Source organism: Chaetodon trifascialis, chromosome 1 (assembly GCF_039877785.1).
Source record: "Chaetodon trifascialis isolate fChaTrf1 chromosome 1, fChaTrf1.hap1, whole genome shotgun sequence".
Taxonomy (NCBI): Eukaryota; Metazoa; Chordata; class Actinopteri; order Chaetodontiformes; family Chaetodontidae; genus Chaetodon; species Chaetodon trifascialis.
In genome coordinates this window covers 28,655,449-28,682,948 of record NC_092056.1, presented here as the reverse complement: position 1 = coordinate 28,682,948, position 27,500 = coordinate 28,655,449, and the positions used below count along the sequence as shown (strand labels likewise).

At 42.1% G+C, this 27,500-nt stretch overlaps 1 protein-coding gene across 1 annotated transcript in view; it reads right to left on the bottom strand.

Annotated features, from left to right (window-relative positions):
- The window catches only part of LOC139329523 (neural-cadherin), a 325,949-nt gene that overhangs the window by 4,193 nt on the left and 294,256 nt on the right, over positions 1 to 27,500 (bottom strand). Inside the window, exons 34-35 of the mRNA XM_070959899.1 lie at positions 23,956 to 24,136; positions 11,587 to 11,831 (exon numbers count right to left, since the gene is read on the bottom strand). Coding sequence (XP_070816000.1) covers positions 11,587 to 11,831; positions 23,956 to 24,136 — 426 coding nt within the window. The remainder of the gene's footprint in view (positions 1 to 11,586; positions 11,832 to 23,955; positions 24,137 to 27,500) is intronic.

The window sequence follows — 27,500 nt, the reverse complement described above, 5'->3', positions numbered from 1 at the left end:
TATAACTGCTGATTACATGACAGGCCCTGCAAAGAAAATGCTTCAGATTATGGCCACTGCAGGCTGTGCAGACGGTGTTTGGTCGTAGATTACAATAGGTTCAAAGAATATTAATGATGTCCTGGCCAGCAGGAGCGCAGATAATTAGTACACTGTACTGTATGCTCCCAGTGCCTTTTGACAGCTTTGTGAATTGTCTGCATATAACAAGGATATTCTGAAAGACTCCAGGAGATGTTAACATTAATTAAAAAGTGTATGTGGGAGAAGAGATGTGGAAGGGATCACTTCCAGTTTCACTTCATGGTAACGTGTGGAGGTGATATAACTTGAGTAAAACCAGACTGTAGGCAGCATTTGCATGCACACACGCACGCACGCACGCACGCACGCACGCACGCACGCACGCACGCACGCACGCACGCACGCACGCACACACACATGTTTTTTCACTTTTATTCAGCAGTGCTTTTTTCTCAAGTCAAACAGCTGAATCAAAAGGACTTTCTTCATGCAAAGGGAGAAACATGTAGAAACTGGAGTGCAACGTTGAGATAATATTTAATAATTTACAACCCTGTTACGTCATTAATTGAGCCTGACTGAATTATTTTCTGAGTCATATGCTGTCTTCAAGCCTCTTTTTGCAAAGACTGTATATAGACGAGCTGTGATTAATCCCATTTGAGAGCAGCAGCGATCACATACCACAGACGATTTTAACTGGCAGCACTATAAATACCCTGGCTATTCAAATCTTATTAATCTGAGCAAAGACATCACCGTGTAAAATCTGTGATCTTAACAATTCAAACATATCTTTTGAACAAACACTGCTCCTTCCTCTCCTCCATCAACCCCTGCCTTTTCTCTTTAACCCACACGTCCTTCTCCTACATCACAACTAAAACTCAGCAGCCAATCCATCATGTAAGCACACCAAAAACCAGCACTGACACTCCCTGTGAAATGAGAACACCCCATTAAACAGCCCACCTTCGGACAACTCTGTAAGAGCAAATCCACTCGGCCAGAAACCAGCTGCACAGAACGGCGGGAAAAATCAATATTCATTTACTGTCAACTTGTTCCCCACACCACAACTCCAGTGCCTGGCAGATTTATCAGATGAAATTGTTTCAAGAGATTCACTCTTTCATTTTTAGAGCAGTCTTGTGGCTTTTAATGGCAGCGAACAAGAAGGCAAAAAACGCTAAGGAAACTGAAAGACTTTTGTTGTGTGAGGAGACACATGGAAACAGGAGACAGATTGCTGCAGAATGGCCTTGATGTTCGTCAGGCAGTGAATTGGAAAAAACAAGGTAACAGGTTGAGTCCCCTGGCATGACTGCAATGGTGTTCAGTGGTGGTCAGTGGTGCTCAGTGCTGTGGGGAGCCCCGAGCTTCCCAAAGACAGAAAAAAAAACAAAAAACTAGCAGGTGGTCCAACAGCGCGGAGGTTCCCAAAGCCAATGACAATGTGAAGCTGGGTATAAGAATGAGAGCATCAAACAACAGTCCTCTGACAGAATGAGATAATGACAGAAAAATAATTTACTGGAACTAAGTCTTTGAACTGTGCACAACACCAGACGCTGGGAAGAAGCAATAACTAGTGCTTTTACAGATAAGTCCAACTTTAGATGATACAAACGGTTCCCTGTAGTGGTTTTTTTAATCACCTTCAATGCTATGGAGCAATGTCTTGATGAGTAACACTACATGTAACAGCACACACACAACGCAACAAACATTTCTGTCCGATAGACAGTTGCTGGTGATTACACAGCAAGCAATTAACCAGAAAACGTCAGGGAAAAGAGGACGGAGTGAGCGAGCCAACTTCACTCGGACATTTCATTTGCTGTGACTGTTTCCAAGCGTGCTAGCTGAAAGATAACTCTGGTTTATTGCAGCTTGGGTCTGATACTCGTAGTTTTGGCCCTCATTCCATTAAAAATGCATTCCCTAAGATAATTGCTGGGTTCTAGGCAGGCAGTGATATTGCTAAAGAGAAGTCTGGGAGCAGATGATCATAACAAGACACAAGTTAACCAAATTAGCATTTTTTGAGAAGTTAATGATTTGAAGTTATGAGTGTGTTAGCTAGCTGTGTACATTGATCCTACTAGCCACCTAGCTGTTAACTATCATCAGCCTGTCATTAATGTCACCCCTTTGACTTATTTACTGGTTTAAATATATTTTATCCATTTATTTCATTCTTTTTATCTCATTTTATTGTTGGGTATTTCATTCTTTTATTGGACATCTTTTTATTTCATCTTTACAAAGCACTTTGTAACTGCTTTCTTTTTCTCACTCAGGTGAGTGAACATTCAGCAAAATAGGCAGGATGTGATGTGAATAGAGGTGCACAGAGAAATCTGATCTGATATCGTCTGTGCATTAGCGTGGACTATACGAGGCGGGAAATGCAGCCTGCAGATAGACTGTAGCAAAGAAACTGTAATATAAGAGGTCTGTTACTGCCTGGTGTATGGTGGTGGAGTTTATGTCTTCATGTGTTTACACTTGCTTCCTGCTGCTCCCATCTGCTGAGCAGCGTGTGTGTGTTTTATGAAGAGGTGGCTAGTGTGATATCCATGGGGAAGTGAGCAAGGAAGCTGGAGGTCAGGGCGTACAAGATGAATCTGCTCTGTTCAAAGGCCCTCTCTGGAGGGCAAACAGAAATGGAGAATTTGATCAGTATTTCTGACAGTGTGTGTGTGTGTGTGTGTGTGTGTGTGTGTGTGTGTGTGTGTGTGTGTGCAAGAGAGAGAGAGGAGCGAGCCTGAAAAGAGAGATTATGTGTTTATTTGTTTACACTGCCTCCAAGGTCCTGTGGACTCTCTGACCATCACTTTTTTTTGTTTAACTTTCTCACTCCCTCTGCTTAACTCACACACCTGCTTTATACTTACCCTCCCTCTGTCTAACGGCCTGTAACTATTTTCTTTTTCGTGGCCTTTAACAACAATCGTTACGATAGGTCAAACCCCTAAGCCACTCCTGATCTCCAGCAGACGCCTTAGGCTATCTGCACCACACTAGATATTACACATGCTCCTCAAAGCCTCCGTAACTGGTTCACTTCCAAATTGCTCCAGTCATAGAAAGCACTGGAACTGAATGAACTGATACTGAGGGAATGCATCCCAATTCCCATTTACTTTTGCAAGCATTGTCATCCGCTAAAAGGAATGAAAAGACAGGCGGAACTTTAACTTCCTCCTGAGGCCTCTCAAAAGCTCTGCCCTGCCCCGAAGACTGGATGCACAGTGCTGCTATCTGATGAGCAGGCAAATCCATTGTACTTTGAGCAGTTCAAATGGCGCTGAATGTGTGTGTGTGTGTGTGTGTGTGTGTGTGTGTGTGTGTGTGTGTGTGTGTAATAAGATTTCCAGTCAGACAATCAATATTCAAGCTGCCCTGCAATGAGATCAGTGTCTATGAGTACATCAACACAAGTCAATAACATAGTATTGATTTTAGCCTCATCAAGTTATAATTCTGTTTACTGCAGCCATCTGTCTCTACACACTCTATTTATTTATCGCTGCTTTTCTTCTTGCTGCTCTTTTTGTGCTATTGCTTGACCAATATAGTTTTTTCAAGGCCAGTACCAATATTTTTGCTAATAACCTTGTCTAAAACTTTGTCAGAGTAATGAAGTTTTCACTGATTTCTACCTTCAAATGAAGACGCCTGTAAGAAAATCCTAGGGTTGAACAAAAACAACTCACTGATTGCTTGCAGGTGTTGAGTTCCTCTCCAGCTCACACACTGTTCAGGAACACACTTCCCCTCAATTGCAATAACAGAAGTCTTCCCGCACCAACTATTTTCATGCCAAAAAACTGAAAGTAAATGAGTCCCCAAAGTTTTAATTTGTGTCATTCATTCAGCTCACGGTGCAGTAAAACTCTCCATGGAAACCTAATATAATACTTAATCCAAGGACAATATCTGTCCAATATACCTGTTCTTGTCCTTTCACTCTATTGGCTGTTGTCCCTGTCTTTTCTTCTCTCCATTGGCCTTGTTATTGATCTAATGGTGTACTTTCTTCAACACACTGCTCCTCCTTCTCTTGTAAAGATAGCGTGAATAGGGGCACACTTCACTCCAGCTGTACCTCAGCCACACATCCTGAGTCACTTAAGTTTGTTATTGTCGAGTTCAGGTCTAAGCACCTCCAACAGCATGTGGGATTTCAGGTCATCTGAATCAGTTGTGGAGGTGATCCAGAGACATTTAGCCACATTACTGTTAAAATATGAATGCAAAGAGTGTCCAGTCCACAAACAGGAACTGCAGAGATGAATGGTCAATGGATGGTTGAAGTTTTAAAGAATATACAGTCAGCAGTACAACAGGATGACATAATATATACTGGGAAGTTAATTCTCTATTCCCATAGCTGCTGTAATCAACATTTTTCTAATAACAACAAATGAAATGGATGTGCTACAGGTCGCTTGAAGTGACAAACCTACACAGGATTAGCACAGACTCTGCAGTTTGGAGCATTTTAACAATTCCAGCTCAGTGTTTTAATTTTATGGCCCCCAACTTTACTGTTTGGTTCACTCTCGCTGTTCTCACCAGCACTGTTTCCAGCAGCAGTAGGCAGAAAAAAACTGCACTCAATACTACCTGCCAAGTACCACACAGCAAATAAATTTGCAACCACCTAAGAAAGTGGAGCATTTAGCATCTAAGAGCCAGATATTTCCCAAAGGAGTTGGCGGAGACCAAAATCAGAGCTAAAAGGAGAGTCAGATTAATCATGTGGCCAGTGAATCCTAATGTTGCATTTACAGGATGTATATAAAAAAAACATGTCCAAACATGCTGACATGTCCAAAATATAAGATGCTAATATGTCAATTATTTATAGAATACATAAAATACATAAAAAAGCAGGATATCAACTATCAGAGGTGTATGGATTCATTGTGAGAAGTGTTGTTCTAGATGAAACAAAGGCGATCGGGACATTTCTATTCATAGATCATATTGCAGGCTGCCAAAGACCAGATTCAAGATTCAAGATAAAGAGACCTGTCATCACGAAATAATGATTGAGCAACTGTATGAAGAACATTGACCTGAAGTAACATTAATTAAGCAGCCAGAACAGCCTTTGATATCAATCCAGCCGCATCATACCACGTGCAGAGAGAAGAATTCACCCATTGACCATGGGCAGTTGAGTACCACCAGAGTATAATACTGAAAAACACACAATGCATTCTTGATATTTCTTTGAATTAGCTCTGCATCATATTTATGTGCTGGTAAGACAGAATTACAGCCTCAGTTGTATTCCAGTCTATATATGTAGTGAAAAATGGAAGTTCTCACTATACTGACGTGTAATTCTGGTGAATAATTTCCAGTGAGAAACCTGCTGTCTTCACTTAAAGGCTATTCTTACCGAGGTGTACAGAGGACTGACAGAGAGCTTCATCACATGGTGGAACAGCAGTCACACGCAGCTCAATATCAGCAGAACCAGTGAGCTTGTGGTGGACCACTGCTGCATGTCTATCAGTGTGTAAAGTCAGACTCCTTGTACGTGTTCACATGCTTGGCTAATGAAGCTGATCATGATAGAGCATGAAGTTGTAGCCATGCAACATAAGTTTCTGCAAAGCACAGTTATGTTAAAACTTTACATTTCTAAACCTTCAAATATCATGTTTCTTTACATTTCAATTTTCAGTTTTATGGCTTAAAATACCTTGGTTTCTCGCGGCAAAAATGGCTGGAGAATGTCCCAAGGTTTTGCTGAAAACACCCAGTCTAGTCACCATGAAGACAGCTGGACAATGTCCAAACATCTCGCCTTGTTACTCCACCACCATCCTCTCCTCTTGTTGAGAATCTCAGCTCATGTACATGTAGCTGTAATCTGAACTGGATCACTTTGATACCTGCAGTGTTGCAGAAACACTGATATTCATGGTTTGTGGAAATGTTCAATGGCAACATTTTATTCTGGAAAAGGGCCTGAGCCACATGGATATTATTTAATCCAGCATCTGACGGGATATGGTCATAGTCTCTGTTCCTGAATTTGGGCCAGCATTCTGCTCATTACTGAAAAAATAGTAATTAGTTATATTTAATAGCTACCCCCTTATAAAAGAACTAAATTATTCATTGTGATAAGTAACTTTTTAATGACCCTTCAAAATGATCATACTCTATGTCCTATTTGAAATGTTTGGTGAATAGTTTTTTTTTTTTTTTTTTTTTTAAAGAATGAAAAAGGTGTTTGGGGAAGTGTCAGAAATCTCAGATGGCTTCTGCTGTCTGTCATGGTTTCACGCACGCACGCACGCACGCACGCACGCACGTGAACTCTGAAGTCACCACACAGCTGAACACTGGGGCTTGGTTACAACCTGCACACTGCAGTCAGAGGGCTAACACACATACAAAGACAACCATACAACAGACATCTGATCTGCATGACTGAGCAGACACACGGTTAGAAAATGACATATTTGAAAATTCAAATGTATTGTTATTGGCACTTAATACAATGCATTACCCATAATATACTGTGTGTGAAAGTGAATTAAACAAATCATAGATGAAGATTATTTTTTTTACAAGTGAACTGTTGTTACAGTATTAACATAATTACATCCATGTCTGATGCTGAATCATTTGGAAAATCAGCACTGGTCTGATCTGCTTTTTCTTGTGTTTCTAAATGACTATCAGCTTCTGTGTTTCTTTCCAAGAAGTTGAAGTTGGATGATGTTACACGTGAGGAGGCGATGAGGCAAAGATTCAGAACGGGCATCTTTCTATTTGCATTACTAGCTGTAATGACCGTCAATGCATCCATGAACTACGCCAGCTTCCTTCAGCAGAAAACACAGACACCCTATCAAACTGATTATTTTTGACTTACATTGCTTAGGCGGATCACAATGTTCTCCCGTCTTCCTCTGCAGTACATCCAGCTCCACATGACTTAAGTAGGTATTCATGCACTTTCAGCTGGAGAGATTTGTGCATTTTGCAGTATATGAAGACTCTGGTGGAAGACTCAATGTGGGGCTGTCTCCGCTGTGTTTAGTCATGATTAAAATGGGTTTGACCGTGAGCTTGCTGCTGTGCTGTCAGACTGCTGCTGTTTGGAGCATTTATACACCAAAGATTGACATTAATCTTTCAAATCAAATTGACTGTTTTGCTTTTGGGCATTGTAAGCTGGTTTTTGGAATTGGATCGGATGTTTGTCTTGACACTGATGTTTTTTGATGATCTCTTGAAAAACATGATGTGATTTATATAGCAAATACATAAAAATAATATAGTAAAACATAGACCATTCTTCACTGCCTCTCCTATATAAGACCTTGATCTTTAGAGCTATTATAAACCATTGGGGCCATTATGATTATTTTTCATTGCCAGATTGAGGCCTATGTTCATGTGCTATACTAACTGCCATCCTGTTCGTTCAATCTTCCTCCAAACTCTCAACAATTCACACAGATAACCTTGGAAATATCCTCACCTTGAAGGACTTGGTGTGATAGAATCAAGACAGCAATCACTGAACTGACTGCTTAGCTCATTTGGGAGAAGAGATGGTATGGATAAATTCAGTATGTGACTCACTGACCAACATCTGTGTCCCTCAACTGAAATCCTTTTTCAGTCTCAACACTTAAAACCTGTATGGCCACACAGACCCAGTGAAGGCTGGCCAAAATGTCCTCGCTTTCCAGAAATGTCCTCACTCTGTTGGTTCAAAACTTACAAGTACAAACAAGTACACAAACGTGCGCACGCACACACGCACGCACGCACGCACACGCACACGCACACACACACACACACACACACACACACACACACACACACACACACACACACACACACACACACTCCTATCTCTCCCTTTTTTAGTTCCTTTACCTTATTTTTCATTGTGTAACCTGTCCTCGTTTAAACAACCTGGTTTAAATTGGTGTGTTGCTGCTTTGATGTACATTTTTAATGTTTCAGATGAATTCATGAATTATTTTGTTGAGAAGTATTTCAAGCAATACAGTTGCTTGTCAAACCTTTTTTTGGCATTAGCAAATAGAAATAAATGTCCATCTATCTTTCACCATTTTGAAATAAAATGTATTTTCCTTTCTAAAAAAAATCTATTACAATTTGACAATAAATGAAGTGGTTGTATTAAAGAACAAATATATATCTTTCACTTCGCTAATTTTGGCTAAATTACCCTGACGGATTGTTTCCAAAAACAGTTTGTCTCTGACTGAGTTGAACTTTCTCTTTCAAGTGAAAAGAATAAAACAAGTTCTATATGTTACTATTAAAGATGCATCAGATCAGTATTGTGTAGACTAGACTAGTACTCTGCAAAGGACAGAAACAGGAATGGAATAAGAAGAATAATGTAATAATAATGCACGAAACCATAACAAAGTGCATGGTCTGACAGTTCCATAAATAAGTAAGCATATCAATAATCAATAAATGAGGTTAAGAATACAGTGACACAATGTTAAGAGAGAGCAATGGCAACAGAAACACAAGATGAGGGTGAAAAGGTGTATGTGAAGAAAGTATGATATTTACACACAGCTACAAATATGTAAGCAAACTGAGTAAATAAATTCCCATCGTTGAGTACCAAATCAATATTCAAGCTACATGATAAATTCAGAGGGCTGTTATTAATCATTAATAGCCAACTGGACTTTGACTTGGTGTGTAGCTGTGCTGACGTTTCTCAACTAGAAACTTCGTTCTGAACTCACAGCCTCAGAGTTGCACCCTGGGGACTGCCACTGGGTCAGCTCTGCCAGTCTCCCACTCTCATCAATAGAAGAGTAACAGAGCAACTGCGAGCCTCCTCTTTGGATGAAACAGTTCAGACCAGGGGCATCAACTCGACTATGTAAGCAATTTGCAAAGTCACTTTCCCAATTTCTAAAGTTTCCCAATTAAGATGATAAAAAAAGAGTGAAAACGAAAAATGATTACGGAAGTCACATCAGTCCTGAATGTTCCCCCATATTGATTTATTTTGGATGATATTTCTAGATTCATATTGAACGATCTTATAAAATGATTGAGATTCTCCTTAATTATTAAATAAGTCAAACAGTCTACAGCCATCATGCTAGTGGCTTTGTGAAGCTGTACCAAATTACTGGACAAAACATTTGACCCGATTTGACAAAAAAGATGGTCCAGCTGATCATCACTGCCAACGCTGGAGCCACAGCATCAGGCGGGCTGTAAAAAACCTATCAGTGTTCAGTCACGTGGCTATGATGCGGTTATTGCCAGATTTTGCTGTATGAAACTCTTCTGTGTACCCACACATTTCAGAGGTGACCATATGAGAGTGGACAATGACTTCATATGCAGTCTGTCTCAGAGTGGATTTGGTCTAATCTTCACTGATCATAAAGTTGTAAAATTCTAAAAAGAACAGCTCGTTTTTCTTCAGGGATTCATCGGGAGAGTTTCTGCCCTCCTTTTGCTCTTGCTCTTCAAACATTTGGAGATTGTACAACCAATATTGGATGAAGGCATTAAAAAAAGTCTCTCTTGCCGCTACTTAAATTTCAGAGTGAAGAACGCTTGACTGATGAAGCAGGGAATGCTCTACCGATTGAAATTACTACCAAAGGCCCTGGAGCATTGATCTCAATTTCTGCAGGTTTGGGTAAACAGCACCTTATATGCCTACAAATCAAGTAATTAACACTTAAAACAGAACTGAACCTCAGCAGGATCAAGGTTGGATGTCGCATTTAATAAGAGCCCAAAGCCAAGTTTGAAGGGAGATATTGTGGAAAGGAGCGGAGAAGAAGAGGAGAAATGATAATTTGAGCTGTGTCTGTCTGGTCTCAGGGTGGGATGGAGATGCCCTCGGAATCACCAATGAGTCAAGCAGCTATGGCCATCAGCAATGTGACATTGACACCTTCCTTCTCAGCACTACATATCTCCCGCTTTCTCTTCTCTTGCTGTGTTGTGTACTGTCTCAGCTTTGTAATCTTTTCGGCTCCCTCTTGTTTTTCTTCTTGTATTTTGCTGTGTTCCGTTTATTCTGTACTTCTCTGATCTTTTTTTTGTTCCTCTTGTTCTCTTTCTCATGCTGCTCTTTACTGTCCTGCTGTATTGTCCTCAATTAAACAAGGGGAACATGTCATTGTACTGACAACTCATCCTCTGTGTACGGCTGTGCCTGAGGCACCTTCTCAGCAGAGGATCCTTTAGGACTAGGAACACAGAACTAAAGGTACAGGTGGATGAATATTCATGAAGTAAAAACAGACAGTTAGGCCGACAGAAATATGTGGATTTTAACAATAGACAATCAGACACTGTTTTGCAGTCCATCCACCCAGAGGCCAGAAGAAGTGCATGTACAGTACAGAAGTTTAGTAGTTGTAGTTCTAACCTCTGAATCCTTCACAGACCTTCTGACTACAGTGACAACTATGCTCAGTTCATTACTGTCACTAAGCTATATAACGCTGCACACAGCTCACAGTAAAATTCTATAAGTTGCTGTTATACCATGATCTCAGTATATATGTTTATATTTATGAACCCCTTTCATTGCATTCAAAAGTGGCTTCCTAAACCCTAATTCAGGGTTTTTCAAAGTCTGACACTGTGGGCGTCCGCTCAGACAAAACTGTGGCCCGTGCAACCCCTCCAAAAATTTAAAACAGGTAATATCAATGGATTCAGTAAGAAGTAGTTTTATGTGGGCTCCTTTTTAAAGCCATATTTCATTTGAGTGAACTGGCACAAACTGGTCTGTGTTTGCAGTTTATCCATGGATGCACTGACACCTATCACTGCATTAGTTTGATACTGAGGAATCACGTTTCCTGAGTTCTAAGGAGGGTATGTTTTCTCCAGTTTTTAAGACAATTTGCAGATGTTTATTCATGATGGATATCAGAGGCAGTGAGCTAAGTGTTAAGTGTTCATTTACTGAGTTACAACTACGAGAAGTCAGACAAGACAGGCAAGACATTACACTGTGTTTCACCTTAGCTCACTACTTAGATTCAACAATTTGTCCAAACATTCTTCTTCTTCTTATCATTATTTGTGAGAGATGTAGATAAACATGAGGAGCCTACACCAAAAGGAGTCCTGTACAGTAATTATTACATCCAATTCAAAGTGCTGTATGTTGTGAGGTCCTAGCGTTGCCATATCCACATCCCTGTAGAGCAAGCCAGGCAGCAAGCAAGTAAGATAATGATAGTGTTATTAGCGATATTATGAAAACTGTCATACTGAACAAAATAATGAGAATAGACCCCAAGCTGACAAATAACTCATTTTTCCTTTGTTGTAGTCCTGTGATGGGGTAAATTCTGATCCTGGTTGGGTTCCATTTCACACTGTGATTGTTTAACATCTATGTTTAATAGGGGAAGGCAAGATGCCATCACAAATTCAAAACACACACTATATAAAAACCATCCTGCTGTGCTGCCCTTTTTCAGTTATCTCATCATTATTGTACGTGTGACATGCAGTGGATGCAACAGCTACCTAGTAACGCCATGAAGCAGATACAGATGGCAAAGAGGGAGCTGAAGCTCAGGCCCACGTCCTCCCGGTAGATGGCCAGTGTCGTCTCACAGTGACGCCCTCTGTAACCCTCTGGACAGTGGCAGGTGAATTTGGACGGTGACTGGGCCACACAGGTCCCCCTGTGACAAGGACGTGTAGCACAGAGGGTGTAGACACAAGACTTGCTGGTCCCGTTCACACGGATCATGTGGCCAGGGGGACATCTGCAAGGAAGGGAGGGACAGGGACAATACAGGGAGGGAAAGAAAGAAGAAGAATTAAAGGAAAACAAAAGAATTGCAGATTGCATGTAGGTTAGATCACTTGGATGAGCATGAGTTCTAACAACAATAATCCCTCTGAGGAAACGTCCTTACAGAGACAGTAACAGATGTGTCAAAGGAAAAAAACAGAATGTAAATTAATATAGAGGAACAATGGTCATACAACAAATCCAGTTATAGAATGAGAGGATATAATGAACATGAATGCAAATACACAGGATAAAATGAAGTCTCACTGGATGTTTATTACCTTTCCCACAGTGAAAGAAGCTAATTACTGTCCTTTGATCTGTGCTCCTACACAAGCATACACCTCTACAGAGAATGAACTGGAGGAGATGAAAATGCTGACTGCAGCATGGGCAATAACTACAATGATTTTATGCAGACAGGGGCACATTTTCTGCCTCACTTCAGAGAGCACCACTATAATTAAAAGCTCATTTGGGTGTAACAGCTCAAACAAACATTTTATGAGCCCATTAATTCAGCATCCCATTCAATGTCTATGGAGCGGCTCTAGGCTGTTCATTTTGATGACATCAGAGATGAGTCTCGCCTCTGGTCCCGGGGGATTTCTTCATGCTTATAAATATTGACTCAAATTTACTATGAAACAGCAACACTCAATTCAAGAAGGTGCTCTCAAAGCTTTTCCTCCTCCACCTGAAAACGGATCCAGACAAAACACTAAAGGGTTAATTGTATCTTCTGCCAAACTCTGTCTCCTGTGAGCCATCTATGTTCACTGGCAACATTTCAGAGGTTTGGTATGTTGGATGAGGGTGTAAGCGTCTCCATGCAAAGTATCATGGAGTGATGTTAGAGACGTGAGCCACTGTACTACATGTTATTATCTATCAGCATGTCCATGCATACACTGGACAGCAGTGGTGATGTGATACACAATTTTTCTCACAGCAGAGGGGAGTTTGCCAGTGGCGGTAATGTGTCATTCAAACACTCGAATAAGAGGACTCTAAAGGTGAACTTTGGTCAGATTTCACCTTTTGATAACACCACTGCAAAGCTAGATACATAACAATGCACATGATCAGGCAGTATAGTGCTTTAGTTATAGGAAATTTTTATTTAGTCTTTGTTCTACTTGCCTCATGCTGTCTTTTCCAATAGCAGCAAACACAAACATTAGCTGCTCATGCTGACCAATCACATTTCTTGCAGCCCTCTCGTGATATCTCAGTTGCCACTGTACCTCCAATGTGTAGGTCCATTTATTGAGACCTGCACATCAGCTATGGGAAGGCTTAAAGCGTAACCTCAGAGCCTGAAATAGCAGCCGTAGGTGCGACGTAACCCCTTAATGTAGAGTATAAATGCAGCTGAAATAAACAATGCAGCTTTCAAAAAATAAACAAAACAACTTTCTGGGAATTTTGACTCCACCAGCTCCTGAGAAAAATATATCTGGCTCATTAGCTGCTAAATACTCCATGTTGTTCACCGGATGCTAACATTGTCTATCAACTGATATATGCTGTGCAGGCAATGTACAATGGGTTTATCTAAGTCAAATAAGCTGCCTGGTTCTGCTGGAAACAGGGCTGATGAAAGTGGTGAAACTGAACCACTTTTACAGTAAATGCTGAAAAACCAAACAACCAGCTTAGAGACACCAAAACACTCCACAGAGCTGTGGGAGAGGTGGATGATAATTCTCTGTGTGACTCCATCCTCGCATATTAATTAGATCCATTGTTGAAAACTGTTGATTGGTGCAGTTTCGAGGATACACACAACCTTTAACTAAGTGTTTTAGTTGGCTAACCAAGAGTTTTAGTCACATGGATTTAAATGTTTAAATGTTTTATCACAAATAATGCCAGAAAAAACATTTTTTCCACTCGAACATGTTTTTGGTATTCATAGTATTATACCAGAAATATATGTTATAATATTGGGGATGGAAGTAGCTCTTGTCTGGAGGGACTTTGCTTGGGAAGGCCCTGCTCAGACCATGTGGAATGTGGACTGGCAGCTGGAGAGTGACCAGTGACAAAACCCCCAAATGCTTGGAGCGCCAACTATGTGGCAGCCACATAGTGGGCAAGCAAGCCACTCAGAAAGTGTAGTGAGACAAGCTGCCAGTTACTCCACATTAATGATGCTTCACTGCAACGAAGCTATGCAGAGAAATGTAGCAAGCTAAGCTGCAGAACATGGAAAAAGCTGTTTAATACATCCAAGCTTTTTTTTTATATTGACCCAACTTCATTAAAGGTCACTGCTATCTCAGCAATCAATAAAAGTAACAAACAAACAAAAGAATGTGCTCCACATAATAACAAAAGGCAGGCGACGAGAGTGTGTGTATGCTCATCTATGTTTGTGTGTGTGCATATGCTTGCATGGGTATGCTCAATTTAGGCTTGAGACATTTGCAGGACAATTTACTCAAAACTTAAGGAGTCCACCCAAAAGAATAATAAGAATAAGAATAAATCAATTCCCGTCCATCCACAACCTGCCATATTTCCATCAACTAAACTCGTCTCGCGGGTCTGTATTCCCCTCCAGAAGAGACGTTTTAGGCAAAATGGGAGAACATCAGAGCTAAGATTCTGTGGGGCTGCAAGTTGCAGACTAATAAGCAGCTGGTGGGTAACCAACCAGCCCTAGTGGTGGTTGAGAAGGAGCAGAAGGGGGCAGTTGTGATAGATGTGGCAGCTGACAGTTGCATCAGAACGAAGGAGCATGAGAAGATCGAGAAGCACCAGGGGCTGAAGGAACAGCTGGAACAGATGTGGAAAGTGAAGTCCAAAGTGGTCCCAGTGGTAATAGAGCATTAGGGGCTGACCACCAAACTGGGATGCAGGTGTTAGGCAATTTAAACCAGTGTCAAAAGAAGGGAGCACTGTCAAATTGTTTGCTTCTCTAATTATGAGCTGCAGAACCGTTTTCCAGCATTTCAACATGAGCTACAATACATTCACTTCCATGAGAATCTGGCTACTTCAGTCTCAAAATGAGACTAAATCTAATTTTATTTTTGCCATAAGGGCCAATACAAGTGGAATGATTTGTCCAAGACAAGCAAAATCAGCATTATTTAAAATCCCTTGTCATAGTGTCATGCTTTTCTTTTATTATAGTTTTAAATGAAAGCTATCTTGATAATGAGAGGAAAAACACAGACCTAGCTGTTTGAGACACAACATTTTCAAAGGTAATTAACTGTGGATGGGATTACAATGCCTGCCATAACAAAAGCTCAACTGTCAGTAGGCCTATTCATTATGCGTGCTTGCTCTGTGTAGGTGTTGAAAACAGGACGCCTGTCAGTCAACTGCGTAACAGTGCTACTTTTTTCTCTGCTCTTATCGTTGCCTGTCACTCCTTGACTGGAATCAGTGCTGTGACAAGTGGCTTATCATAACATAGATGCGAATGCACATTAACTCACAGTAATTAGTGTCAGGTAAGGTTTTCAATTCAATTCAATTCAATTCAATTCAATTCAATTCAATTCAATTCAATTCAATTCAATTCAATTCAATTCAATTCAATATTCCTTTATTCGTCCCTCGAGAGGAAATTCCGAATTTCACAGCAGCATCAATAACAGAATAGAATATTAAAAGACAAAGTGCATGCAGTTAACACAAAGTATATACAAAAGGGTGTACCGGGAATAGTATTTACAAACCTAAAATATTGCACAGTTTACAGAAAAAAATATTGCACAGATTACAGGCTTTAATAATGTACTGAAATATTGCACAGATTGTTGCCCAGGTTATTGCACAGATTGTTTTCCAAAAAAATTGTTCAGTTCAGTTATTGCTCAGATTGTTATACATATTATTGTACCTCCTACTTGGAGCAGTTTCTGTTGTAAAGTCTGACGGCTGCAGGAAGGAAAGACCTGCGATATCGCTCCTTCACACACTTCGGATGTAGCATCCTGTCACTGATGGAGCTCCTCAGTGCAGTGAGTGTGTGTTGGAGGGGGTGGGAGTCATTGTCTGTCATGGAGGACAGCTTGGCTGTCATCCTCCTTTCCCCCACCTCCTCCACCTGTTCCAGAGGGCATCCCAGGACAGAGCTGGCCTTTCTGATGAGTTTGTCCAGCCTCTTCCTGTCAGCTGCTGTGATGCTGCTCCCCCAGCAGACTACACCATAGAACAAGGCAGAGGCCGCAACAGAGTCATAGAAGGTCTTCAGGAGTGCCCCACGCACCCCAAAAGACCTCAGCCTCCTGAGCAGGTAGAGTCTGCTCTGTCCTTTTTTATAAAGTGCAGTGGTGTTATGAGTCCAGTCCAGTTTGTCGTTCAGATGAACACCCAAGTACTTATAAGATGTGACCATCTCAATGTCCCTTCCCTGGATGTTCACTGGTGATGGGGGAGAGTGCGGGCAGCGGCGGCGGAAGTCCACAACCAACTCCTTGGTTTTATCCGCATTGATCAGCAGGTGGCTCTGCTGACACCAGTCCACAAAATCCTGAATAAGTCCTCTGTATGACCTATCGTCCCCATCTGTGATGAGGCCGACAATGGCAGAGTCATCAGAGAACTTCTGCAGGTGGCAGGTGGGTGACAGGTGGGAAAAGTCAGCTGTGTAGAGGGTGAAGAGGAACGGTGCCAGCACCGCTCCCTGGGGGGCCCCCACACTGCAGAGGACAGTCCCTGACACACAGTCCCGTGTCCTCACATACCGTGGGCGGTTGGAGAGGTAGTCCACTATCCAGCATGTGAGGTGTTGGTCCACTCCTGAAAGCTCCAGCTTGTTCCTCAGGATGGCTGGCCTGATGGTGTTGAAAGCACTGCTGAGGTCCAGGAAAAGGACCCGAACAGAGCTCCCCGGCAGCTCCAGGTGAGACAGGGCTCAATGGAGGAGGAAGATGAGGGCATCGTCCACTCCGATGCCAGGCTGGTACACGAACCATGGTCCATGGACAATCTCACCAGGGGGCGCAGGTGGGCAAGGACCAGCCACTCCAGGGCCTTCATGAGGTGTGATGTTAGTGCCACCGGCCTGTAGCAGCTAGGGTCCTTGGGATGTGGGGTCTTTGGCACAGGTACCACGCAGGACGTCTTCCAGAGTCGCGGAACCCTTCCCAGCCTCAGACTCAGGTTGAACAAATGTCCAATGATCCCGCTCAGCTGATCAGAGCAGGATCTGAGGAGTCTGGGACTGAGGCCATCCGGTCCTGCAGCCTTCCTGGTCTTTAACCTCCTCAGCTGATTTCTCACCTGGAGAGGTGTGAGGGACAAGTTGGAGCAGGGGGGCTGAGAGTCTTGTGAAGTGGCTGGTGGGCTGGGAGGGTGGCGTTGGGGGTGGTGAGCTGAATACTGTGGGGGGGGTGGGGGGGGGGGTGGTACTTGAGCAGAGTGCTGGCAGAACAAAGGAGGGCTGCTGCAGTGCTGGTACAGCTGGGGGAGGGGCAGATGCTTCCTCAAACCTGCAGAAGTAGGTGTTCAGCTCATCTGTCCACTTTGAATCCCCGGCTGCCTGAGAGTTTGGCTTCTGGTGGCCTGAAATGGTTTTCAGGCCTCTCCAGACTCCTCTGGTGATGTTCTCCTGCAGCTGTTCCTCCATTCTCCTCCTGTATTTGTCCTTCCCCTCCCTGATTTTCCTTCTGAGCTCCCTCTGAACAGTTTTCAGCTCCTCTTTGTTTCCTGACTTAAAGGCCCTCTTCTTCTCCTTTAAAAGAGCCTTAATGTCAGGATTAATCCAGGGTTTGTTGTTGGAGTGACACCGTACAGTCCTGGTGGGTACAGTGTTCTCCACACAGAAGTTTATGTAGTCCATGATGCTGTCTGTCAAATTGTCAATGTCCTCCTCATGAGAGTCGCTGAATATATCCCACACGGTTGTCTCAAAGCAGTCCTTCAGAGCCTCTTCAGCCTCGTCAGACCACCTCTTCACTGTGCGGGACGCAGCTGGTTGCCTGTTGACAAGGGGCTTGTAGACAGGCAGGAGATGAACAAGGTTGTGATCAGCTCTTCCCAGAGGAGGGAGGGGTGATGATTCGTATGCCTCCTTGGTGTTGGCATAGAATAAGTCCAGTGTTTTATTGTCTCTGGTGGCACATGTGACATACTGGATGAATTTGGGCAGAGTGGAGGACAGAGAGGCATGATTAAAATCCCCAGAGATCAGTAAGAGGGCCTGTGGTTTCTGGGTCTGCAGCCTGCTGATCACGGTGTTGATGACATCACAGGCTGCGTCGGCGTTAGCAGAGGGGGGAATATACACAGCCACCACTATGGCGTGTGAGAACTCCCGTGGCAGATGATATGGCCTCAGACTAACAGTTAACAGTTCAATGTCCGGGCAGCAGTGCTGCTCCTTGACAGTGATGTGCCTGGAGTTACACCATCTATCGTTCACAAACACTGCCAGCCCTCCTCCTTTCCTCTTACTGCTCTTCTCTGTCCGGTCCGCTCGAACGAGTGAAAATCCATCCAGCGACAACCATCGCGTCCGTGTGCTGCATTCCCAGCCAAGTCTCCGTGAACAGTAGCAAACTGCACCGCCGGTAGTCCTGCTCATGTCGGGTCAGCGCTGCCAGCCTGTAAGCTCTCCTCCTGACGCGACGTTTAATCCCTGCGCAGCAGCCCCGCATCCTCGTCCTTAACTCGCGGGGGACATCAGGTCGCTCCTCCGGCTGCACAGCTGTGTTACGCAGGGCCAGCAGCTGATCCCTACTGTAAACAATGGGAGCCATTGTCTCTCACGGACCCACAGACGCGGAGAAAGTGTACGGGTTGTAAAAAGTGATTACGAAGTAGCGCCAGAGTCACCGTGTTTAATGTCTCTGATGCGCCAGATTTTAACAAACACGTAGATTAAAAAGAATAAAAGAAGACGCACAAGAAAGCAGAAAAAGATAAGAAAAAACTCTTAAAGTCTAGCGAGCTGCTATAAAGGGCTGCCGCTCGTACGGCGCCGGAAGTACTCTCAGTGTGGAATTGGGTGGGTGGATGTGGGTGTGGAATTTCTTAAGGCTGATCGCTTTTGGTTTTGAACAATTTTTGAAGAGATCAGACTAGTTTTAAGAGATTTGCATCTCACTTTTATACAACTTATGTCTTCTGCTGCACAAGAGAATATGCTTTCTTTAATGGGCAGTGAAGGGAGAAATTGCAAGAAAATCCAAAAGAGCTGCTGATTATGCTGCAAATCAGCCAGGGTCCCTCCAAATAATAATAATAATAATAATAATACTAATATTAATAACAAGAAGGTTTTGCACTGTAAATGGTGCTGCACTAAACTAATATTCAGCATTAGTTTTTGCACCCAACATGAAGCCCTTCCCCCTTTGTTTCTTTTGCTATGCATGTCTTTTATTTCACACAGGATACTCATGATTTTGTCAACTGAAATTACAGCTTACACTGCTAGATTTTATCAGCTAAATATTAACCTTTGTAGCTATAATTAGCTGAGTTTACTTAATTAGTTAACCCTATCTTAGTTGGTTGGCTTGGTTGGATGTGTCAAACCTGAACAGAGATTTTTCAAAAATAACCTGTGCTGCAGAATAATGTAGTTAGTTAACGCTCCTTAGCTCAGTGTTGGTCTGTGTGTTAGAGTCCACACAATAGTATGGCTGTGGCCACAGAGTACAAGGTTTCACACACTTGTGCTTGGAGGACTTGCGGCAAACACAACTCCAATCAAATCGCCCAAAGTTCAGGTCAAGTGGTGAAAAGAGAGCAAGATGAAGCAAGTAGCATGGGGACGGAGGAGGAGACTGTGAGTGCATATGTGTGTCTGCGTATGTGTGTGTGGTAGGTGAATGGCGATAGTATGGGTGTTGAAAAACTCAGCAAGAGCGAGCAAGATGAGAGCTGTACAAAGCAAGAAATGGAGGGGCAGACAGAGTGCGAGAATGACAGCCATTGTAAAGAAAAAAAACAGCTTGATGATGTGGGTGAGTGGATCAGAGGAGTGGAAGAAAAGGAAAGGCAAGATTAAAAGCTATGAGGCTACAGAGACTGAATGAAGGCCGATTCCAAAGGCAGAAAAAATTGCTGAGATTAGTATATGCGGCTGAGAGCACTCTGATTGCCACAGGAGAGGGCAGTGGGTTTGCTGTGGCTTTGCACTGCACGACATTTCCCATTGCCCGCTGACAAACAAACTAACCCTCATCCAGAATGTTGTACAGTAGCGCATGCAAAATGTTGATGAAGCAAAAGTGTGAATCCCATCAGGGTCAAAGGGGCTGGGAGAATAATGAGCTCAAACATTTGCAGTGTTTAGCTTGGTGACTGAGCAGATGGGGTTCACTGTCTTGTTCATTACCTTTTAACAGCAGACATGGTTGTTGCTGAGCACACTGGCTCTTGTGGGGTTTTAACTTTCAGAAGTCTCTCTCAGGCTGCTTGGACTGACAATAACACTGCCTCTAAAACACAGCCTCCTCATTAATTTTGAATGAGACCACGGTCAGAGCCTAATGGGCGTGTCGTGGCAGAGCACTCCAACAAGTGGAAAAACAAACAAACGAGACATTTGTTTGGCAAAAAATTGATCCTGGCTCAACTTTTGCTGCAGTGTAGTTACGTGTCAACTGGAAAGCTCCTATGCGTGGCTAATCACGTTTACCTCGCCAGCACAACCAGCCAGCAAGACGACTTGCCAGAATTGTACAATCCTACAATCCTAGAAAATGCTCCTACTGTGTCCTTTTGTTTGACTTAAAGAGACTTAAAACTGGACTTCCTGCTCTGTTTTTCACTAACTACCTGTAGCAACACGCACACCAGCACAGCCTGCAACAACTAAGCCCCCCTGGCATATATCCATGTTTACAATTCCTGCTTTATTTGCTAAGCAATGCACATAAATGATTTGGTGCTTTTGGGTGCATTTGGACTATTCTGCCAAAATCTGCTGGACTGTTTAACCCACAGGTGTGTGCAGTAGCTACTTTAAAATAATGTGCAATTTCAAATGAAGCACTGGAGGACTGAGTTTGAAGCTGCACCACAGCAGTTCTCCTCTGTCATGCAGGCTGAGGGGGTGCAGCAGCACAGCTGTGATCTGAATCCTCATGACAGAGTTCATGCGACGCCCTGCCCATGACCAAGAGGCCAAATGAGTTTCCTTGCTCATTTGTTTTTCAAATAGCGGATATCAATTTCACAAGAAAACAAATTGAACACATAATTCATGATGACCTTCAACCAGTTTGGCACTTGGAGATTGGCTGGCAGTCACCTCACATTTTTGTCATTTCAGCTTTTCCTTTTTAATCAAGAAACTGGGCAGCCAGGTACAATGAAATCACGTTAATTTAGGCTGTGTATGTACACTAACATCCACAACCCTGAAAATACTGTTCACCATGCAATCAAGGCTGTAGAAAAAAGGGAGGCCAAGGTCAGAATTAGCACCAGTGAATTTGTGATCTCTACCCATCTTTCATCCAGAGCAATTATCTTAACACTTTGGGAAGGGGATCCACCAGACAGAGCTTCCTCAGAGTCACTGACACAATCAGTAATCACCTGAAAAATGTCTAAAGAGGTAGATTTATTATTCCAGTTCCAGTTGTGGGACTTGCAAAGCCAGACTAAAAAATAATGATGATGCAGCTGAGAGTGAGATACTCTTAATACTGGGCTCCAGAGCAGTTGGGCCCTTCTCATAGTGCAATCCCATAGCATCATTTCTTATACTTATACTTTCTTATACTGCTCCCACCTGAGCCAAAGAAGATGTTACGCAACTGTGTTCAGAGGCTGAGTAGCACTCCTCATGACAATTCAATTCAATTCAATTCAATTCAATTCAATTCAATTCAATTCAATTCAATTCAATTCAATTTTGTTTGTATAGCGCCAAATCACAACAGAAGTTGTCTCAGGACACTTTAGAGCTGGTACAGACCAAGCTCTTTTATCTACAGAGAACCAACAATTCCCCCATGAGCGAGCACTTGGCGACAGTGGCGAGGAAAAACTAAAATAATCCTTGTGTAAAATCTGTGCATTATTTTTGGAAGCACTTTTAGACATGGAAAACACACCACTGCTGGTGTCATCTATCTGTTAAAGTGATAGCTTTCTGTTATTCAGTCTCAACCTCCTAGGACCTGGTGCCACATATGGGGACATCATATTTTGGGTTGTCCACAAAACTAAACTACTGTAAACTATATATATATATAATTTTATCATATCATTTCTATGAATCTGATGGACTGTTTATGTTAATTAGCATCAAACAGCCAATTTACCAACTGTACAGACGTTAGCTGTAAGCTAGGCAGCAACGGACATGCCAATAGTGCATATGGGAGTGTTCTTTCGACTAGAGGTAAGACTGCCGTGTGTGTGTGTGTGTGTGTGTGTGTGTGTGTGTGTGTGTGTGTGTGTGTGTGTGTGTGTGTGTGTGTGTGTGAAATGCCAAAATGGATGCGAACAAGATTCTGAATGGAAAGTTTAGTTTCAAAAAGTTGCCTGATGGGTCGACTGACAAGACCAAAGTTATCTGTGTGTATTGTCGGTGTGAACTGAGTTATCATCGCAGCACATCCAGTCTGAAATACCACTTGATGGCCAAACACACGGCGAATGCGAATTCTCTGCCGCCTCCTTGTCAAAACCAGGTGACAATGGATGGCTTTCGACAGAGGCATATGGATGCTGTTGTGTTCAAAGGAAACTTAAAAAAGGAAAGTTTAAGCCATGGTTTAACTGCACTATAGCCTGAGTCCTAGTTTACAATGATGTGCACTTTGTAACTTTATCTTGTATCACCCTGTTTTGATCCCTTAGAAAGGGTTGTTGAAGGGGCTTTTTTGTAACCAAGTATTTATTTTTTTCTCATCTGTTTATTGACAGTGTTAAATTGTGTGAGATTTGATTCATTCAAATGTGAATGACTGCTCAAAGTGAGAATGTTAGTGTGAAATATAACACTACACATTGTTTTCAGTAAAAAACATTTGCACAAAGCAAGCCTATTTAGAATAGATAAAAATGTGCGATTAATTTGCGATATTTTATATATATATATATATATATATATATATATATATATATATATATATATATATATATATATATATATATATATATATATATATATATATATATATATATATATATATAATATGCTAATAATATGCTAATAATATATAAAAATAATAAACTGATAATTCTTTGTTTTTATTTTTTTATTCTTAGGAGGGGGTCTTTGGAGATGAATGTCCCTTATGGTTTCATTCTGACATGAAAGTAAAGAGCGCTTTCATGCTATTTGGATCCTGATGTGTGAGAGGCAGCTGACAGACAGAGAGACAGCGAGACGATGAATCCACTGATACATCTGATTGTTCGACATCATTAGAGTGAATTCTATTGTCTGTTTTATGCTACCTGACCGTGTAAGCACTCTAATAGTGTTGGTCAGTTTATCAGTCTGGTTGTACAAATTTGTTTTTCTTTCTTTTTTTTCTTATCTTGTCTGATCCAATTGCATTCAATTCAGACGTGTTCTGTGTGACGAAAATGTTACTACATAGCTCGTAAAATTGCTGTTGTAATGTTTATGTAAATTGCCATCACATTTACATAGAAAGGTGAATGTCTAAAAGGGTTTCAAGGCTCATGAACAGGTTGTATGATTTCTGTGTTTTAAATAAGTCCATTGTGTCATTCTTGCTTCAGTTGTTGCTTGGTGATTGCTTTCTATCATGCCAGCCTGGACTTTTTTCTGAGTGTCTTCGACCTCAAGCTGATGGTTATTGGCTGCCACATTTTCTTGCTGACAGCTCATCTTCCTTATGCATGCGTGAGAAAATGCTTCTTGTGCCATTAAATGGTTGCCATGGTATTTGCATTTCACCAGCTCTCAAATAGGTGAGGGCCAGATTACTTCAAAGCACCTTTATGTAGCTATGGACAAAAATAATACCAAGGTCAAAAGCTGAAAAATGGCTTTGGAGGTTGAGTGACCTGATTCAAATGCATGTCTCCATGCCTTTGTGTCAAAATGATGAGTGTGTATGTGAGACAACCAAGTGTGAATGTGCTCGACTGCCCGGTTAAATTTGGTGTATATGGGCTCATGTGTGTACCTGCATTCGTGCACTCTCCACAAGTCAACACAGGTGAAGGGGGGGCTACATTGGTTCCTTTTGCACGAGTCAGACGAGCACCCAAGGGAGAGGCCTTGTATGCTGACCTGGGAAACCCCATCTCGTGGCTGGCTGTCCAATGGCATGTAACGACCATTGAGGCGTATGTCTCTCATGCAGCCTGCAAGCAGAAAAACAGAAAATAATTCAGTGAAACAAGAAAAAACACTGTTAAGCACATTCACCTACACGGATGCAAGATTAAATTAGAGTTTTACACCTCACGTACACGGCGCGAAAATCAATCATGTGACTTTGTCGATAAATTGTTCTAGTCCTTTCCATCATAAATCCACCTGTGACAACACTGAAGGCAAAGATTTGCATACATGTTGGATACTGCATAATGTGCTCCATGATGCACTGATAGCTGTGCTGTTTATCACATGTCACTGCTTCACAAGCCTGAGACACTTACCAAAGGGGGGTTGACATATCTCAAAGGCTCTGCAAAATGCTGCACATGGTAGTAGAAAACATTGCAAAGGGGGAAATCCTTTCGCGAGGAGCAAACCCTGATAAGTGGATCACACTTGCGGTTAAAGGATACTTATAATTACATTTAGTAATTTGGCAGACCCTTTCATCCAAAGCGATGTACATATGAATTCACTCACTGATGGCACAGCATTGGGGGCAGGTTTAGGGTTCCATTGATACTTGCATGTGGACTGCCAAGGCCAGGGATCGAATAACCGACTTCCTGATCGGTGGATGACCACTCTAACTCCTGAGCCCACAGCCGGATACTTCCATTTGCTTACAATTTGGATCCTATTTTCATCGGTTTGGCCATAGTTTCTATCCTTGTAATCTATGTGTAGATATTCAGCTTTAAACTACTGGACTTGACATAGTTCAGTCAGTGGATTATGTGAATGAAGCTCAGCACAGCAGGGAGAGGGGACGATTACACCATTTGAATGAGAATGAGTCAACTGATACTTTTGTCATGCAAGTCAAATGATTTGTCTCTTGAAGCTTAGTTTTTCTTAAATTTTCCACTCTTGGTGGCAGTGTTGTGTCTTATCATATAACTGTTACTTAAAACAAAACTTTTAATCAATTGATCAACTGACAACTTGCCCCTAAGGGGATGTAAACACAGAGCCTACAGGCAGATGCCAGGGCTTGCTAAACTCTATAAGCACAGAGGCAGCAACAGCAGCAGTAGCAGCAGCACACAGATGGCTTATGCACACCAGCAGTTAGGATGTGTTGGATATATGTCACAGTGAGAAGAGTATGCCATGTGAGCATTGAGATGGGCTCAAGTCGTCTGCCTGAACAACCTCAAAGGCTTTGTTTCATTTGTGCATGCAAAGTTTTTCTGTGCAATGATTAATTAATGCCCACATGGGCATGCTCACTCTTGCTTCTAAATAAATGATATGGTAAAATAGTTAGGCCTTTTTACATTCTATCTGATCTTCCAAAAATTCCAGCTTCTTAGCCTGTCCCACCTCATTTAACGATGTTACTGTATTGTCATATTGTAAACAGAACTATCCTTTAATTGCAATAAATGGTACTGATACTGAATCAACAAAAAGCAACTCCAAAATAAATTACAGTCATGCTAAATGATGTCTGGATAATCAGCAGAGCTGCACTACACTGAATTAATGATAAGTCAAATGTATACATTAATCTAAAATCCAACTAAAAATACCAACGTGCTTGTCATACTAACAGATCAGTCTTGTTACTACAGAGTTCCTGAATTTTGTTTACCTGCTGGCGAGGCAATGCTTAAAGGTCTACAATAAGTCATTATGTCTAACTCAGCCGAGCCAGTAGATTCAGGAGGACATTTCTGGGGTTTATCTTCATGCCGCTTAATTGCTAACTTGAATTCAGTTAACATCTCATTCCCCCTCTGTCACTGCTCGAAAAGAGACGTTCACAAAGGTAAATGCAAACACACAGACAAGTGCGCATGCACACACACACTCTTTCACTGCCACCATCTATCACATCTGCCTCTTTTGAAGGGAAATGCTTTTAAAGTCCATTTAATAAACACATGCATAGTCTTTTACTGCCTGAGGCACATCTGTCTACACCTCTCACTGTCCAACTCCAGGGAGCTCTCTCTCTTTATGTCAGCATCTCTGCATAGTTCTGACCTCTTCTTCTCTCTATTATCACGCAATATCTTGGCTTTTCATTGTTTCCATGTATTCCCACCAGAATCTTTTTCTGTCCGAATCTATTAACTGTATCTGCCAACATTTGGATATTATGTGCGTGCGTCAGTCTCTCTGTCTCTCTTAGATGATGGTTGGGCAACAAACTGAAAATCTATCAACTGTATGACTCACTCCCTGACTTAAATTAAGCCAAGTCAGTATGTTTAGTAAATTTATTCATGACAAGGCGTCATCTGCAACTTGACACACAGAACAAAATACCAGTCTTTGTGTGCTTCTGCATTTTGTGCTGATTTATTCCTAAACTAGAAAGAGTGATGTTGCTCCAACTATTCGTTTTAAAAGGTAGTTTGACATTTTGAAAAATAGAATGAGAATAGATAAGGGGAAGATTGCTACCGTTCTCATATCTGTATGATAAATACAAAACCAGACCTAAGATGGTTATCTTAGCTGACCTCAGTTTAGCGTGAGCTAAAACTGGACCAAGACTGGAAAATAGCGAGTCTGACTGTACAAATACTGAAGTGTACACGCAGCTGTGGGGACAGCCATCATCCCAGCTAACAATGAAGATGCCTGTGGGTGAATTAGCCATTGAGCTGTCATATCAATCATTAATCAAGACATTTAACATCAAAATTCTCCTTTGAAAAGCATGTCTATGAATAGATAAAATGACCTATTTCTGGTTGCAGTTTTCAGGAGGAATACGTGTTAAACTGTCTCACATGCCCTTAATGACACCCTAACCCACACCTTTTTCACTTTACCCTGTGACACATCAAACACTTCACATTAGCTCTTTCTCTTGCTCACAAACACACACACGCACGCACACACACACATGCACACACACACGCACGCACGCACGCACGCACGCACGCACGCACGCACGCACGCACGCACGCACGCACGCACGCACGCACGCTTTGTTTGTATGATCTGTCAGTACTCCACTGGAAGGGACATTCATGAAGATTTATACTGTTGTATGTCATAACCATTCTCCCATTCTCTGCAGAAATCCAGCATCCATCTGCCTGAGATTTTAAAGTAAGAACATTGAGCAACATCCATCCATCCATTATCTATACCGTCTATCCCTTTCGGGGTTGCGGGGGGCTGGAGCCTATCCCAGCTACAATGGGCGAGAGGCGGAGTACACCCTGAACCGGTCGCCAGCCGATTGCAGGGCATTGAGCAACATGATGGCTGATTTTTGTCCTCCCTCTCGAAAAATACATCAGACAGTGCTGTTCTGTACAAAATCATAAAATGGCTCTTGGCAGAAGCATCATGAGAAAAAGAGGGTTATTGGGATGGTTTGCT